Source organism: Populus euphratica, unplaced genomic scaffold, assembly GCF_000495115.2.
Source record: "Populus euphratica unplaced genomic scaffold, PopEup_1.0 scaffold16.1, whole genome shotgun sequence".
Taxonomy (NCBI): domain Eukaryota; kingdom Viridiplantae; phylum Streptophyta; class Magnoliopsida; order Malpighiales; family Salicaceae; genus Populus; species Populus euphratica.
The window spans coordinates 779,031-795,019 of NW_011499882.1; the positions used below are offsets into that span (position 1 = coordinate 779,031).

At 29.0% G+C, this 15,989-nt stretch overlaps 2 protein-coding genes across 4 annotated transcripts in view; both read left to right on the top strand.

Moving 5' to 3' along the window:
* The window catches only part of LOC105129597 (truncated transcription factor CAULIFLOWER A-like), a 9,246-nt gene extending 903 nt beyond the window's left edge, over positions 1–8,343 (top strand). For both annotated transcript variants that reach the window (XM_011031719.1, XM_011031718.1), the window contains 7 exons: positions 3,877–3,955; positions 4,093–4,154; positions 5,924–6,023; positions 6,804–6,845; positions 7,114–7,155; positions 7,308–7,414; positions 8,067–8,343. In XM_011031719.1, the coding sequence (XP_011030021.1) occupies positions 3,877–3,955; positions 4,093–4,154; positions 5,924–6,023; positions 6,804–6,845; positions 7,114–7,155; positions 7,308–7,414; positions 8,067–8,157 (523 nt within the window). In that variant the 3' untranslated portion in view covers positions 8,158–8,343. The remainder of the gene's footprint in view (positions 1–3,876; positions 3,956–4,092; positions 4,155–5,923; positions 6,024–6,803; positions 6,846–7,113; positions 7,156–7,307; positions 7,415–8,066) is intronic.
* Positions 8,344–12,266: 3,923 nt separating this feature from the next.
* Positions 12,267–15,989, top strand: LOC105129596 (probable fructokinase-7). 2 transcript variants are annotated; one of them, XM_011031716.1, is made up of 7 exons: positions 12,267–12,508; positions 13,067–13,278; positions 13,626–13,838; positions 13,965–14,162; positions 14,294–14,434; positions 15,161–15,277; positions 15,643–15,989. In XM_011031716.1, exons 1-7 carry the CDS (start codon positions 12,487–12,489, stop codon positions 15,793–15,795), a joined length of 1,056 nt encoding a protein of 351 aa, XP_011030018.1. In that variant the 5' UTR covers positions 12,267–12,486; the 3' UTR covers positions 15,796–15,989. The 2 variants fall into 2 exon arrangements, with proteins under 2 accessions (XP_011030018.1, XP_011030019.1); XM_011031717.1 differs by having other exon boundaries at positions 12,325–12,346.

The window sequence follows — 15,989 nt, forward strand, 5'->3', positions numbered from 1 at the left end:
GGGGGGTGGGGGGGGGGGGGGGTGGTGTCTAGGGTTTTTTGTCTCTCTTTTGTCTCTGCTTGGACAAGTGGCCAGCCAGATTCAAGACTAGTAGTTTATTGAAGAGTCAAATCATGGCATCTTTCCTCGTCTATATTGTTCTTGATCTTTCTCAAGAATCAAGGTAATGACGCGCCAAAACCTGGCTGAGGTGAACCAAGATGGCTTTTGTGCGATATACTTTCCTGACAGCATTAATGGTATCTTTCTCTTAGTATTATATATGCTGTGGGTAGGAAATGAGATCTTCTGGCCATGAACAGTATCACCACCATCCTGCAGGTTCTGGGCATGCATTTGATGTGATTGTGTAATGTGTCTGAATAGTTCTTCCTTCCTTTTTCTACTCTGCCTCTGCATTCTGATGTGATTGCTTTATGATCTGAACAGTGCTTTTAAATTTGGAGCATTGTTTCTCCTCTGTTGACTTCTAGTGATGATGCACATGAGAGTAACATGACAAAAGCTTTTGTTGTTTGCCCTTCAAATTCCCAATGGAACATACCCAACTCCATTACTAGCTAGGAGCCTGTGAAGAATGAATAAGTGTGTTGTGTATATATCAATTACTAAATTCATAATTATACATAAAATTATCAACTCTTTAAAAATCTTAATCGACTATTTTTCATTTAAAATAATAATAACATTATAATAAATTATCAATACTAATAAGTAAATTCAACCTCACCTCTGATTGAGAAAAATATTAATATTGGTAAATTTTAAAATAATAAAAGTTAGGCTCTTTTAGAATGAATCCTAAGACAAATGTTAGTCCCCTATTTTCTCAACTGTATAGCTCATAAAAACCTAAATACAAAAAGAAAAAGAAAAAGGAAGCTTATTAAATCACTTCTAAACTATGTAGTATTATATTGGTATTTTATTTTGATTATCAAGACTTTAAAAATGTTTAAAAATAACTTGATACAAATATAAAGTGTAAAATCCAAAAATATTTAAATTAAATTATAATTCATCAAGTTTTTAAATTTAATCGTTAGTTAATTTCGTATAAATCATTTTTTTATTTTGGTCTTACGTTATTTTTCACTCTTTTGTACTGATGTTATTAATTTTAGAAAATGAATGATTTATGAAAAACTACGTTTAAACTTTTTATTCATGCATGTATCATTAATTTATGTTCAAACTTTTTTGGAACTATTATTCCTAGATATATATATCGGTTTTTTTTAAGTAAAAATTGATTATGAGAAAACAGTTATGTTTAAATCAACCATTATAATAAAATCAACTTTTAATGGTGTTTATTTAAAAAACAACTTTCTAAACCAAATGTTATAATAGATATACATTATAATGACATTTTATAAGTTTCTTTGTTATATATTTTTAGTGGAATTTGTCTTAATTTGAGTGGTAATTGTGATATATCTTTACATTTGTTTCAAATATTACTTAATGACATTTGAAACAAATACCTTTACACCCAATTAATATAATTTAATTTAAAGTTACATAAATTCCTAAATGTACATAAATAAAGTTAATTGCTTGAAAATAAAAAATTTTAAAAAATTTATTTTCTAAATGTATCATGCTTATTTTTTTTTTTTATTTCTAAATGTATCATGCTTATTTTTTTTAAAAAAAAAATTGAACAACATGGGCTTAGATTAAATTAGCTTAATTATCCCAGTACTCAAGTGGAAGGTAACTTAAGAGAAACTCAATTTAATATCATTTGTTTTGGGTAGAAACTCAATCTATTTAGCCTATCTGTTGTCAATGTTGCTCAAATTATTAAGTTTAGGAATAATCATAATTTTTTTCTAATGTAATTAAGCACATCCATTTTTTTTTGGTCAACTTTTGACCAAATCTCTTTCTAATTTACTCTTATTCATGTTACGCATGTTTAAATTAATATTTTCACAATATGTTTTTCCTATTTTTTATTAGATTTGAACTTGAAATAATAACGTTACAAGTAAACTAATTTAGCACTTTTTTTTATATTAGTATTTAAGTTTTGTTTGGTTAGTGTCTTGGAAAAGAAATGACAAATATAGAATTAAGAGACAAAAATATAATTGGATAAAAATAAAGATGTAAAATAAATTTATGTCTTATCTTTATGATAATTTTAGAATGATTTTTTATTAAAAAAAATAAGGTTCAAGAAAACATGTCCCCTCAATTATCTTTGTATCTTATATTTCGATGTAATAATCAAACAATATCTAATATAATAGATTATTGTATAAGCAAGATGAAATCATTCCTGTTACTACATAACATAAAAACTTACTTTATTTTGTTTTTAATAAAACATAAATATTTATTGAAGTACAAAAAAGGGGAAAACATAGGACATGAAAGGATTTTTCACAACCTTTTTTCCTTTTTGGTGTTCATAATCATATTAATCACTATATATAAAAAAGGAAGGATGTTTTTTAGAAGAGAAATTCAAATGAAGAAAAATGAGATTCAAGATATAAGTATGTAAAAAAAAATTTAGATTCAAGATATAAGTATGTAAAAAAAAAAAAATTTGAAAGGTATTTTTATCTATTTCATATTAATTTGGTGGCATGACTGAGTGGTAAGGGAAGGAACTACATTTCTCTTTTTCTATCTCAAATCAACAAAAAAACTTGAAATACCTTATTTTGTTTTGCTTATATGACTTGTTGAATTTGTCCCCAATAAAAGCAGTGAAGGAAAAAAACTTGTGATTTTCAAATAATACCTCTACTTATTTTGTTTGTGCTTAATCTTTCCTGATTCTATCAAAAATCATATAAACATTTCTTATGTTTAATTGGTTCTAATTCATTGAATTGGATTTTTTAGATTGTTTCATTAATGATATTAGACAAAATAATTTTTTAGATTGTTTCATTAATGATATTGGATAAATTTTTTTTTTTTACTCTGCACCACCAATAATAATATTAATATTGATGACAAATATCATTATTAGTGACTATTATTAGTGAAAAATAATGGAAAAAAAAATACTAACAAAATTCCTTCAAATAAAAAACATAATTCATATGTATATATTAAATCTCACTTAGGCTCCTTCGATAGTAGTCTTTACATTTTTCTTTTCACTTGTAGTAGTATAGTAGTATGGGGTAGAAGTGAACTCTAGGGACACTACTAATTGAGTTGAGAAATAAAACTCTATCAATTTTTTTATAGATTATTTTTAAAGGATTTTAATTTAACTATTTTAAATAAAACTATTTATATTGAAATTTCTAAATTCTATTTAATTCGTGTGAAGTAATTCATTCTATAAATAATATCTGAATAATAATTTTTTAATTATAATAAAATAGATATTTTAATGATTTCGTGTCATATTTCAAAAGTAAAAAGAAGACAAATGTAAAAAATTTATTCCAATATAATTCTTTCTAAATTATTTATTTTAATAAAGCAACTCGTATCATAATTATATATAGATAATCAGAAACAACAAAACCTTTTTTAGTTATTATTCAAAATATAAAAAAATCTTATACATGCCCTAGTGTTTACGAGTGATGCTTGTGTTTGTTAAATAGTTGGATGTAATTATTGCTTTTTTTTCTATCAAAAAAATTAATTAAAGTTCCTACATGCTAAGGAAAAAGAAATTAATGCCTCTTTATTTAATTAAACATGAAACAAAACCCTTTAGTGTAAAATTTAATTAGAACAAAGGAGGTGGTGTAACCTTAGAGAAGAAAAATAAAAGGAAAGAGGATTTGAATGATTTTTCTCTTTATACTTTTTTTTTAAAAATTTTGTTGCTTCCATTTATTTTTATAAATTAATTTAATATTGATTTATTATTTGTTTCTTCTTAATCAGTATGAGTAATATCCTTCAGCGATATCGACAATGTTGCTACAACACACAAGAGACCAACATTCCTGAGGAAGGGTCACATGTTTGTTTTATTCATCTTATTTTAATCCTTAAACTAATTTGACAATTTTTATTTTCTATTCATAAGCTTAATTCCTTTTTTTGGTTACAATATCTTTTTAAATGCACTAATTGGTTTTTTTTGTTGATCAATTCCAGAACTTATACCAAGAGATCTCCAGGTTAAGAGCAAAATGTGAGACTCTTCAACGCTCCCAAAGGTGATCTCATTTTTTAATCTCTTTATTTTTTTAAATAAAATAAAATAAAAATAAATATTTTAAAATACGACTAAAAATACTTAATGGTAGATATGATCTCATTTCTAGAGGGAGAAGAGAAGTAAATATTTCTTCACTAAGTGAGGTTTGATTGGATTTGAGACCCTTTTCTATACCTTAGTACCGGATGTAAAAGGAATAGAGAGAGTAAGGTCTTGAATTCAAATTATATTTATTTCATATAAATAATAAAATTAAAAATACTCTAAAATATATGGAAAAAATATTGTTTCTCATGCTAATGTTCACAAAGAAACAAATTATTATGAATTACCAAGATTTCTTTAGTCCCTCTACTTTTTTTTCTTTTTTCTTTCACTAGGCCTTTATAGACCCAAATTGATGGCCAATTAAGCATATTTACTAAGGAAATGAAAGATTCAAAGATAGGGCATTATAATGAAAAAAAGAAGCAAAATAGATGATTTTTCTAAACATGAGGCTAAAAATACACTTTGATCCTTCAACATCTCAAATTATAAACTTTCAGTCCCTAACAAGTTATGAAATTCAATTTTGATTACAAGTTTTATCTACCTTATTTTTGGTCCTTAATTTGAAAGAGGAGAGAGAAAATGTCTAGATTTTAACAATAAAAATAGGTGATTTTGATATCAATGAGTTTCTTTTGATAATAAAATTTTATACAAAGTGTTTTTTTACCCTTATTTTTGGTCCTTAATTTGAAAGAGAAGAGAGAAAGTGTCTAGATTTTGACAATAAAAATAGGTGATTTTGATGTCAATGAGTTTCTTTTGATAACAAAATTTTATACAAAGTGTTTTTTTTTCCTTTAAACTTGCATGAAATGATAAATTTGAATTGTTTTTAAGTTTCGGGTTAATTGTGGATTTTAAAGCTAATTTTTGGGTTGTTAGGGGCTATAAATATGTTTTGTAAGGTGTTTAAAGTTTTTTTTTCTAGGTTGAAATATGGTTTAAAATGAGTTTTTCTTAGTCTTAAATAGATTAGTCCGATTTCCAACTATCAAAGTTTGCAAAATATAGGTAATGTAGACAATTTTTTCAAAGCATTAAGGGGTAGACAACCTTTCGTCTGCATTTCAAGAATTGTTTTTTAAACAATTAAGACGCATGTGAATGGGCTACTCTAGGCTCGAGAGCCTAAGCCTCTTTATGGAGGCCTAATTATAGCTTTGGTCCTTTCTAGCCTTAGAGACTAAGTCTTTTTTTATTATTCATTAAAATTGTATTATTTTTGTTTTCTTGCTTATTTTTTTAAATATTATCATTTAATATTTGATTGATTATTAATTGGACAATATAATTTTTTATAATTTTATTTTATTTTTCAATGACTTTAATATTTTATTAGCACTTAGTTTTACAGATGTCTATTTTAAATAAAAAATATTATAAAAAAAATATTTAACCCAATTGAATTTATGACCCGGGTTACAGTTGTGACTGATTAACTTTGGTTGGATAGGGATTAGGCTTCATATATTTTTTTTCTTGTATAAATGGATCTTAATTTATTTAATTAAATATATGCATTACCTTTTTTAATTCCATTTGAGATTTTTTTATGTACAAAAGCACATTGTAAAAATATGTATATACACTTTTTTTTTTTTAAAAGAAAAAAAACAATATTCAATCACAGAAAATCACATATTAAATAGCTTGTACCATTCTATTTTTAAAACATGCTAATAAATTAGAGAATTATATATGTTTCTTCTTCAGGAATTTTCTTGGAGAAGATCTTGAACCACTAGCATTTAAAGAGTTGGAGAAGATTGAGAAACAGCTAGACAAAACTCTTTCACAAGCTAGGCAAAGGAAGGTACATGCATTTACACATGCATTATGGTTAAACTCAAAGATTTATATAATTTCTTATTACCAATTATAAAAACTAGTGTGAAATGTGTGAATTTATTGGCTAAAAAATGATACAATTTTTACTTGAATTGTTCGCCCCTGTTTAAAATCTCTTCAGCTTTTATCTCAAGTCTCAGGGGCTGGACTCACTTTCCATGGACCATTGCAAAGTTCTTCCATGCTATCTACTTGCTAGTATTTTGTACCAAAATACTCTTCAGGTTGATGATATATATAGTTGCTATTGAAATGTTAGAATTATTATGTAGTCGTTTGAATATTATCTTGAGACAAAAATGAATCCTCTTATGTATCTTAATTTAAAAGGACAAAATTTCATTTTAGAACTGCCTTAAAAATAGATTTATTTTATATTTTTATCTATTTACCTTCAATAGATTTTCTTAATGTTACTTGTGGCTGCCTTGTTTCAGTGAATTGGCCGTTGTGTAGTGTTTTCTACTTATCTTAATTTGTAGGTGGTTTTTTGGCAATTAGGGTTACATATTCTTTCTTTTTAGGTTTTGAAAGCAGTTAGCATTGTTTTCTACGTATGGTGTTCCTTTCTAATGATGGTGTTTAAGTCTTCTGCTGCAGAGTGGCCTATATTGTTCACTTTCGATCTCCTTGCTGGCCTTTTGGAGCTAGCTATTCTATATAATATTTAATAAAGATCATCTTTCAAATGGTAAAATTGATAAAGACGACCATAATAATGCTTAATTTCTCTTCATCAATGCAGACACAACTGATGTTTGATAGAATGGAAGAGTTACGCCAAAAGGTAAGATTGCATTGCCCCACACCCACACCCACCCCACCCCAGCGCCCGCCCCCCCCCAAACACACAAACTTTGCTTCCATCAACTGCTACATCTATGACAGCCTTAATAGCCTTTGCAAACTTTCTCTGGGGAAATTAATATCACGATCAAATCGAAGAGAATGTTTAATGCAATTGACATGGTGGTTAAAGAGTACTTGCTTAAGCTGTGGTGGACTGAAAACAGAATCATTGTTAAAAAAACTTGATCATCTTTCTTATCATGCAGGAACAAGAGCTTGAAGAGGAAAACAAACAGCTCAAGACTAAGGTATTCTTCTTTCTCCACCTTGCACATATATACATATCACATGAAATGGAATCCAAATTGTGTATGATGGTAATGCATGGAAGCTGTTTATTTTCTTCATACAAGGAGGGGATTAAGCTGGTTAAGTTTGCTGATGGTTTTTGAAATTTCAGCTAGAGGAAGTTGTTCCGCGTCTCCCAGCTATTCAAGGTGTAGGAGACCCTAGCAAGGCAGATGGATATAAGCATTCTGAACCTCTACCCACTTTACAGATATTGGGGTATGCCTCTTTCTTCTTCCTCTTTAATTTAGTGAACTATGCTGGGATGTTTACATATAGAAGTTTTGTTTGGAATGCTTAAACTCGTGTTTTTAAAATATTTTATTTTATTTTTATTTAAAATTAATTTTTTATATTTAAAATTATGTTAACATATTAATATCGAAATAATTTCTAAAAAATAAAAAATATTATTTTAGTAACACAGGCGACCCCAATTGCATAATGATATTACTTCATTTAGATTTCTCTCGCTAGTCAACCAGTTCCATGGTTAGTATGTGTTCATTAATTAATAATTAGAGAATAAAATTCTTAATTTCTCAAAATTAAATTAAATGCCTAAGCCCTAAAAGCTTTAGTCTCAAATTTATTACTAGTACTTGTAGTGTGTGGAAGGTTATGTACATTTAGGACTTTAATTTAACCCGACCTTATTAATTACAATATTGGTTAGCTCTTAAGATCACAACATTAAATTAATCCCGACTTATAAATATTTTTTTATCACATGGTTTAATAATTAAATTTTTATTTTCAATTAAGCTTTTGTGTACAAAAAATTGACTTGAGCATGATATATAGAAGTAACTTTTTGTTCACTTAACCTAAAACAATTTTTTTTGCACAAAAAATGTTTCTTGTCAAACAGGCACCATCAATTTGTTTACCAAGAACAAGCCTTTGATGCCAGGACTAACATTCCAGGAAAGAGCAACCCTACTCCAGGATGGCTCTCGTGAAGTATTTTAAGTCCTTCAACATGCATTTACAAGTGTGTGTATGATGAGATATTAATGGGTTCCAAGATGTGTTCCAAAATTGTTGATGTTAATTTGATGAACATGAACGTTTTTAATTAGCTCAAGTAATTAATGACATTGCAGTATTTATTCTAATTAAAGCATGATTTGGAACTGTTTGAGATTTGGCTATCTGTACTGCTTGATTTAAATGTTATTAATAAAGCTCTGTAAAAGCATGCATGTCCTCTGGAAAAGTATGTAGCCAAACTTGGGACCAAGTCCCTGTAGAAAATTACATCTTCATCGATTTAAAAATTTCCAATATCATATAAAAAAACTATTTATGTTTAAGAGTTTAATTAAGTTATTAGATGAGGTATTAATATATTAGTTTCTAATGAATATAATGTATAGAAAGAGAGGCTGGGCTGAAGGGGAAAAAACAAAAGAAAGGACTAGGCAGGACTGGTCCAACTGGAAAACAAGAATTTCTTCGAGGTTCAAGCAATCCTTTGATCCCAGCTGCGGCAAAAATTGATGGACGGAGGACGAAGAAAGCGAGGCTGCAACTGCTGGGGTTCGGGCTGCCATTCATTACAGTTGCGAATTGATTGAGATTGAGTTTGTAGGAAGCTCTTAAACTCGACGGTTACTCCAATTCAGGCCACCGATTCTATGAAAAACCAACCGGTACCCACCTGGTTTAATGGGTTCGATTACATAGTTGGTCTTTTATTAGAACCGAATCAGTTGAGTCCCTACTTTATCAATTCATCAATTGAACCGATTAGTATGGTCTGGTTTTAATAACAGATTGTGACTGTAGGTGTAGCTTTTATTAGTTTACAGGACAACATTATGTTGTGGGTTAATTGGATCCAATTTTTTATGAAACCTGATAAATAGTATCTAAGCTGTATAGAATAATTTGATATTATTTTTTTAATCTAGTGTAATAAGTTAATTTTAAATTTTTTTAATCTGATTTTTTATTTTATTTAAATTTAAAATTAAATCATACGAGCTAGAATTGCCACAACAAGATTCGATCCAAAGACAACTCGCTTAACTAGTAAAAAAATTTACGAGGATGAAAATATAAAAAATAATGAAATTTACTAAACAAAACTTTTTTATCTAATTGTTTTTCTATTTTGAATTTAAAATTAAATATTATGAAGTCTCCTTAACATGATCTAATTAATTTGGCTCGTGTAAATACAATTTGAACGATCAGTAAAAAAATTTGAGAATAAAATAAAAAATATTAACAAATAAAAAATCTTATAATCTTATTATTTATTTTATTTAAAATTAAAATTAAATAATACAGAAGTTGATATTGTGATGCAAGTAATTTTTTCTATTCAAAAGTAACTTAATGGTTATTAAAATTTTTTGATCTAATTTTTTATTTTGCTTAAATTTAAAATTAAATCATACGAGTTAGAATTGCCGCAACAAGATTCGATCCAAAGACAACTCGCTTAACTAGTAAAAAAATTTATGAGGATGAAAATGAAAAAAATAATTAAATTTACTAAACAAAATTTTTTGATCTAATTTTTTTCCTATTCTGAATTTAAAATTAAATATTATGAAGCCTCTTTAACATGAACTAATCAATTTGGCTCGTGTAAATATAATTTGAACGATCAGTAAAAAATTTTGAGAATAAAATAAAAAATATTAGCAAATCAAAAATCTTATAATCTTATTATTTATTTTATTTAAATTTAAAATTAAATAATACAGAAGTTGAAGTTGATATCGTGATGCAAGTAATTTTTTCTATTCAAAAGTAACTTAATGGTTATTAAAATTTTATGAGAATAAAATTAAAAAAATAAAAAAATTAAATAAAAAAATTCATGTCTTCTTTACAGCATACCCAAAAACAAATTTCATGCATCCATGTCCTTCTTGCAAAAACAGTCACCCTCCTCGGACCTTCCAATACTAGAACGACATCGACATCGACATCGACAAATTTTGTCCAATTGGTAGAGGGTTGTCTCATGTTACTGAGAATCCCAATTTCAGTAGATATCCCATTATCCTAAGGACAAATTGATGCATGATTACTGGTAGAAACTCCCTATAATCTCCATGTTTTGATGGCATAAATGAATTTTGATCCCTAATCTAATTCATAGTAGGAAAATCAATTAAGCCTATAATATGTGTAAATTGGAATAAAATGCCAAGAATAATCATTACTTGGTGATTAACATTAATCTTAATCTCAATTTCTTGAAAGCAAATTCTGGTTAGAAATAAAATAAAAATTCATGGAGCTGGGAGAATAATTATGAGTAGTTATTTCTTAGGCTCATGGATAGATGGTGAATCAAAAATATCTATAAGCCGATTTTTTTTTCTTCTTGTTTCTCTTTTATTTTTATTTTTATTTTTTAAAAAATAGTATAAATAATTATCTCCTGAATACTGTAAAATCCCTCTTTAAAAAACTGTTTGTGGCCGGCCGGATTTTTCTGTGAACCATTGGCGGAGGTCAAAAGACAAAAATGTTTGTTTTCTTTAGTTTATGAATTTGCAAAATGCATCTTCGGGCTGTGCTGCCAAGATTCACTTTCTTTCTTCACCGCTTTGGTCATCAAGGTTGCCACGTCATCAAAACATGCATGCATATTCAATAATATTCCTTACCAACCCCTTACCTGGAATGTAGATTTGGATTAGGTTTTTTTTTTTTTATAATAATTATTTGAAATATTAACCCGATTAAACTTGATTATAATTCATTTAAAACCTGATTGAATATAATAAAAAGGTTTGAATTAATTTTAACTTCTTATAATATTTTTAGTCAACAATTCAATACAATAATCTAATGATCCGATGACTCTCAATTAATATCTTAGTTTGATCAATCAATGCTAAGTCTAATAAGCTTGAATATAGTTTATTTAAGTATGGGTGAATAATTGAATTTTATGTTCCACTAGATATTTAAGTCTTAGGTAGTTTACAATTGCATTACTAATAATTTTTTTTATTAATTTTTTTATATATATATTTCTGGATCGTTTTGATGTGTTGGTATCAATAATATTTTTTTAAATAATAAAAATATTATTTTAATATATTTTAGAGTAAAAAATACTTAAAAAAAATTACTAATGCATTTTCAAATATTTCCTTAAATAAAAGAAAAACATCATATCTTAATCATCATGCTCTCATAGTTATATATATGCCATGCCACATTATATTTTTAAAATCATTAAATTCAAATTGACATAATTTAATGTATCATTTAAAAACATAACATGACAACAGTAAATTGTATCATAAAATACCAGCAATTAATCCAAATTCAAATCATTAAATTTAAAATGATAAGCTTGAATATAGTTTATTTAAGTATGGATGAATAATTGAATTTTACAATTCAATGGGGTAACAAGGACATGTTCCACTAGATATTTAAGTATTAGGTAGTTTACAATTGCATTACTAATAAATTTTTTTATTAATTTTTTTATATATATATTTCTGGATCGTTTTGATGTGTTGGTATCAATAATATTTTTTTAAATAATAAAAATATTATTTTAATATATTTTAGAGTAAAAAATACTTAAAAAAAATTACTAATGCATTTTCAAATATTTCCTTAAATAAAAGAAAAACATCATATCTTAATCATCATGCTCTCATAGTTATATATATGCCATGCCACATTATATTTTTAAAATCATTAAATTCAAATTGACATAATTTAATGTATCATTTAAAAACATAACATGACAACAGTAAATTGTATCATAAAATACCAGCAATTAATCCAAATTCAAATCATTAAATTTAAAATGATGATATTTAAAATATGCAAAGATCCAAATAAATAAATAAAAACATATATCACTTTCCAATTATAATTAACAATAAAATGTTATGATTAATTATTTTTAAAGCTAGAAGGACTATTTAATTTATTTTCTTAAACTAGAGGGACTGATTTATTATTTATTAAAACAAAAATTAAACAATAATGTTAGCATCTAAGAATAAGACAAAAAGAAAGGAAGATAAAATAGAATACGAGGAAAGTGATAATTAAAAGGCAAAAACAAAAAAGAAAAAAAGAAAGAAAGGAATAAATAATTAGTTTGTAGCTCTCTTTGTAAACATATCACTTGGAACGATCCCTCAGGATAGTGTAAGGTCTCCAACAAAGCAAGCTCCGTCATCTCCTCCTTCCATAACTCCTCTTATCCTCTTCTTTATAAGACACCCACACTGCACCACACTTCCTCCTCTTCCTCCTCTCTCTTGATTCTTGCTTTTAACGCTTGTAAAATGGCTGAGGATTATGTCCCATGTAATTCTCTTTTGTTTCATTTCTTTTAAGTTGTTGCTTTCTTGATTGATCAATGCTATGCTTGTTGTTTCTTTGTTTTGATGTTCTTTTCAATGATTTCTTATTGGGATTGAGCTGGTTTTGTGTTTTTCTCCTTTTATTTTGTGCGTGTGATTCTTGATCTTGGGTTTCTTGTTTTTTCTTTCATAGATCTTTCTTTATTCCTCTTTGGGTTGTTGTCTCTGTTTGAGTCCTGTAGAAAGTTTTTCTTATCTTGTACAATGAAGTTACTGTATACTAGCTTATAGTGCTTTACGCGGACCAACGCTGAAAAAGATAGGATTGATTTTGTGAATTTATCAATGACTATTGATCTGTGATCTAATCAAGATTGAAAATTTGTGTTAATTCACAGTTAGTTGAATTGTTTTTCAATCTGAATCTGATTTAAAGAGATTTTTTTTGGTCTTGGGAATGACAAAGGGAGGCATGGTTTTTTTATTGACTCCAATTTGCTGAGTGATTTTGTAGTTATTGATGTGCAGATTGTACTGATATCAAGCAATTGAAAATCTGTAGGTGATTCTAATAATCATGCATTGAATATGAAAGAAGGAGCGAAGGACTCGCTAGTTGTTTGTTTCGGGGAAATGTTGATTGACTTTGTACCAACAGTTGGTGGGGTTTCACTGGCTGAAGCACCTACTTTCAAGAAGGCTCCTGGTGGTGCTCCTGCTAATGTGGCCGTTGGTATATCAAAACTAGGTGGTTCATCAGCTTTTATAGGCAAGGTGCATTTGGATATGGTTCTGGGGTACTTATTTATGGAATCACTTGTTGCGTTGCACATGCCAAACACTTGGTTAATTCATTTCATTTGGTGTTTTTGATGCATTGAGTAAATGGAACTTAAATTGAAATTGCATTGATTTATCATAAAGATTTCATTTCAATTGGAATTTGGTTAAGCTTTTGGCCAAATGGAATTTTGTAATTTCACAGTAAACTGTACGTTGCAGGATCTCAGTCCCCTGTTTTTTTTTTTTTTTAAATGTTGTGAACGGTTTTGGTGTCCATGAATCCATGCTTTTTGTCTAGCCATAGTTCTAATTTCAACTTTCGTGGCATATTTTCTCAGCTTGGTGATGATGATTTTGGGTACATGCTGTCTGACATTTTGAAACAAAACAATGTGGATAATTCTGGTGTGCGATTTGATTCCACTGCGAGGACTGCTCTGGCCTTTATTACCCTCAGAGCTGATGGTGAGCGTGAATTCTTATTTTTCCGTCATCCAAGTGCAGACATGCTTCTTCAAGAATCAGAATTAGATATAAACCTCCTTGAGCAGGTCTGTTTTCTCCTTTTGGTTTTAGTAAGAAAGATGTAGCATGTGAGGACGCATTCCACAAGATTTTCAAATTCTGGCAGATATCCATTTGAAAAATTTTCACTTCCAAAATTGCATTGATTGCAGGCCAGGATCTTTCATTATGGATCAATTAGTTTGATTTCAGACCCTTGCAGGTCAAGCCATATTGCAGCGATGAGAATTGCCAAAAAGTCTGGCAGCATCCTTTCTTATGATCCAAATTTGAGATTGGCATTATGGCCATCAGCAGAGGCTGCTAGGGAAGGCATAATGAGCATATGGGAACAAGCTGATGTTATTAAGGTGTAGTTGAAACCTGCTATTACACAAGCGCATATGCACCAGCTCAATTTTATTGTTCTGAAGTGAAACAACTGCGGATCTTTCATAGTAATATATTTGGAACTCATTGGGTTGATTATATGAAATTGCAGATAAGTGAGGAAGAAATTACATTCTTAACTGGATATGATGATCATACTGATGATAAAGTGGTCTTGGACAAGCTTTTTCATCCCAATCTGAAGCTTCTGATTGTAACTGAAGGGTCAGAGGGTTGCCGGTATTACACCAAGGTAACCTACTGATTATTGTCACGTATATATAAATATAAACCTTCATGTTGACCATCGATTATCAAACTAAAGACAGGATCTAGATTCTAATCTATCCACAATTATATCCCAGACGAACTCCAAAAATGTCCCTTTAGTATTTGTAGAAGAGGCTTCCTGCTAAACTGCTCCTTTCTTTACCTCTCTCTCTTCTCTCTCTCTCTTTTTTTTTCATGTTGTTGGAATGTTAGTTCATGTTAGCTAAGGACCTTGGCTAATGAAGCCTTCGCTAGAAAAAAGTAAACTATTAGTTGTCTTGGTTATCATGCTTGGATGATTTAGCAGAATTTGAATTATGAAATCATATGAATAACTGATATTCTATTCCAACCTTCGTTATATTCTCTTGAGAAACATCAGTCATCAATGTCTAACCAGATGATATTATAGAGAAATGTTTTGCTGAATTTCTTCAATTATGACAATATGCAATTACTCAAGTCAGAATCTCTTACACAGCAAATGATCTGAATGAATGTGCGGATCCTTCTGAATGTGTAGGTGTATCTAAAGCAAAGTTACTTAGAGGTCTAGGTGGTTTGTGTGCGGTCGTCAAAAAGTTTGAAAATCTGCTGTATTAAATGGAAGTATCACTGCAGTGCTGCTTGTAGATGGTTATTTTCATATTCGATGTGATCTGATATTTCAATGTGGCACTGCAAATTGACATAAACTGAAACAATTCAGGAATTCAAAGGCCGTGTTCCTGGTGTTAAGGTGAAGCCTGTTGACACCACTGGTGCAGGCGATGCGTTTGTTGGTGGGATGTTGAGCAACCTAGCTTTTAACCTAAATCTATTCGAGGTAAATATAGTTGCATACAGAATCAGAATGGCTCAATCTTTTTATCCCATTGATAATTTTAAATCTCTGAATCAATACAGCTTCCTATAGATTCCATACAACCTTGTAGTCAAATTGTTCCTTTGCTACAAAACAGAATAGAATTTCACTGTATTTCTCTGAGATTCCAGACACCATATGTGTGGACTCCATTTGTCATTATAGTAACTCCCTTTGTGTGGACTCCATCAAAATGTTCCTTTGCTCTAAAACAGAATGAAATTTCACTGTATTTCTCCGAGACTCCAGACACCATTTGTGTGGACTCCATTTGTCATTATAGTAACTCCTAACTGAACCTTTTAACCCTCCCTCCTTTCCTGCAGGATGAGAAGCTATTAAGGGAAGCTCTTTTGTTTGCAAATGCCTGCGGTGCTGTCACGGTAACAGAGAGAGGTGCAATCCCTGCACTACCTACCAAAGAAGCCGTCCTGAAACTTTTAGGGAAAGTCTCCCCAGGATGGAAAGCACAGACATAAATCAACCCTCATGTTCTTTCTTGTGCCAAGTTGTTTGAGTTTGAAATCTTTGCATAACACCTTTGGTTTTTGCTTGTTGTTCTTCTCTTTCATGCTCATGAACATCAAAGGTTGTAATAATCAATCCCCACAAGCATTGTAGGTTAGATTGTTTAATAAAATCAATGATCTCAAATCTATTTTCAACATGATCA

Excerpts from the sequence above, each read along its gene's own strand:
- LOC105129596 (XM_011031716.1), top strand. The coding sequence starts at position 12,487 with ATGGCTGAGGATTATGTCCCAT. Across the intron at positions 14,163-14,293 it reads AACAAGCTGATGTTATTAAG|ATAAGTGAGGAAGAAATTAC; the intron begins GTGTAGTTGAAA and ends ATGAAATTGCAG. Across the intron at positions 14,435-15,160 it reads GTTGCCGGTATTACACCAAG|GAATTCAAAGGCCGTGTTCC; the intron begins GTAACCTACTGA and ends GAAACAATTCAG.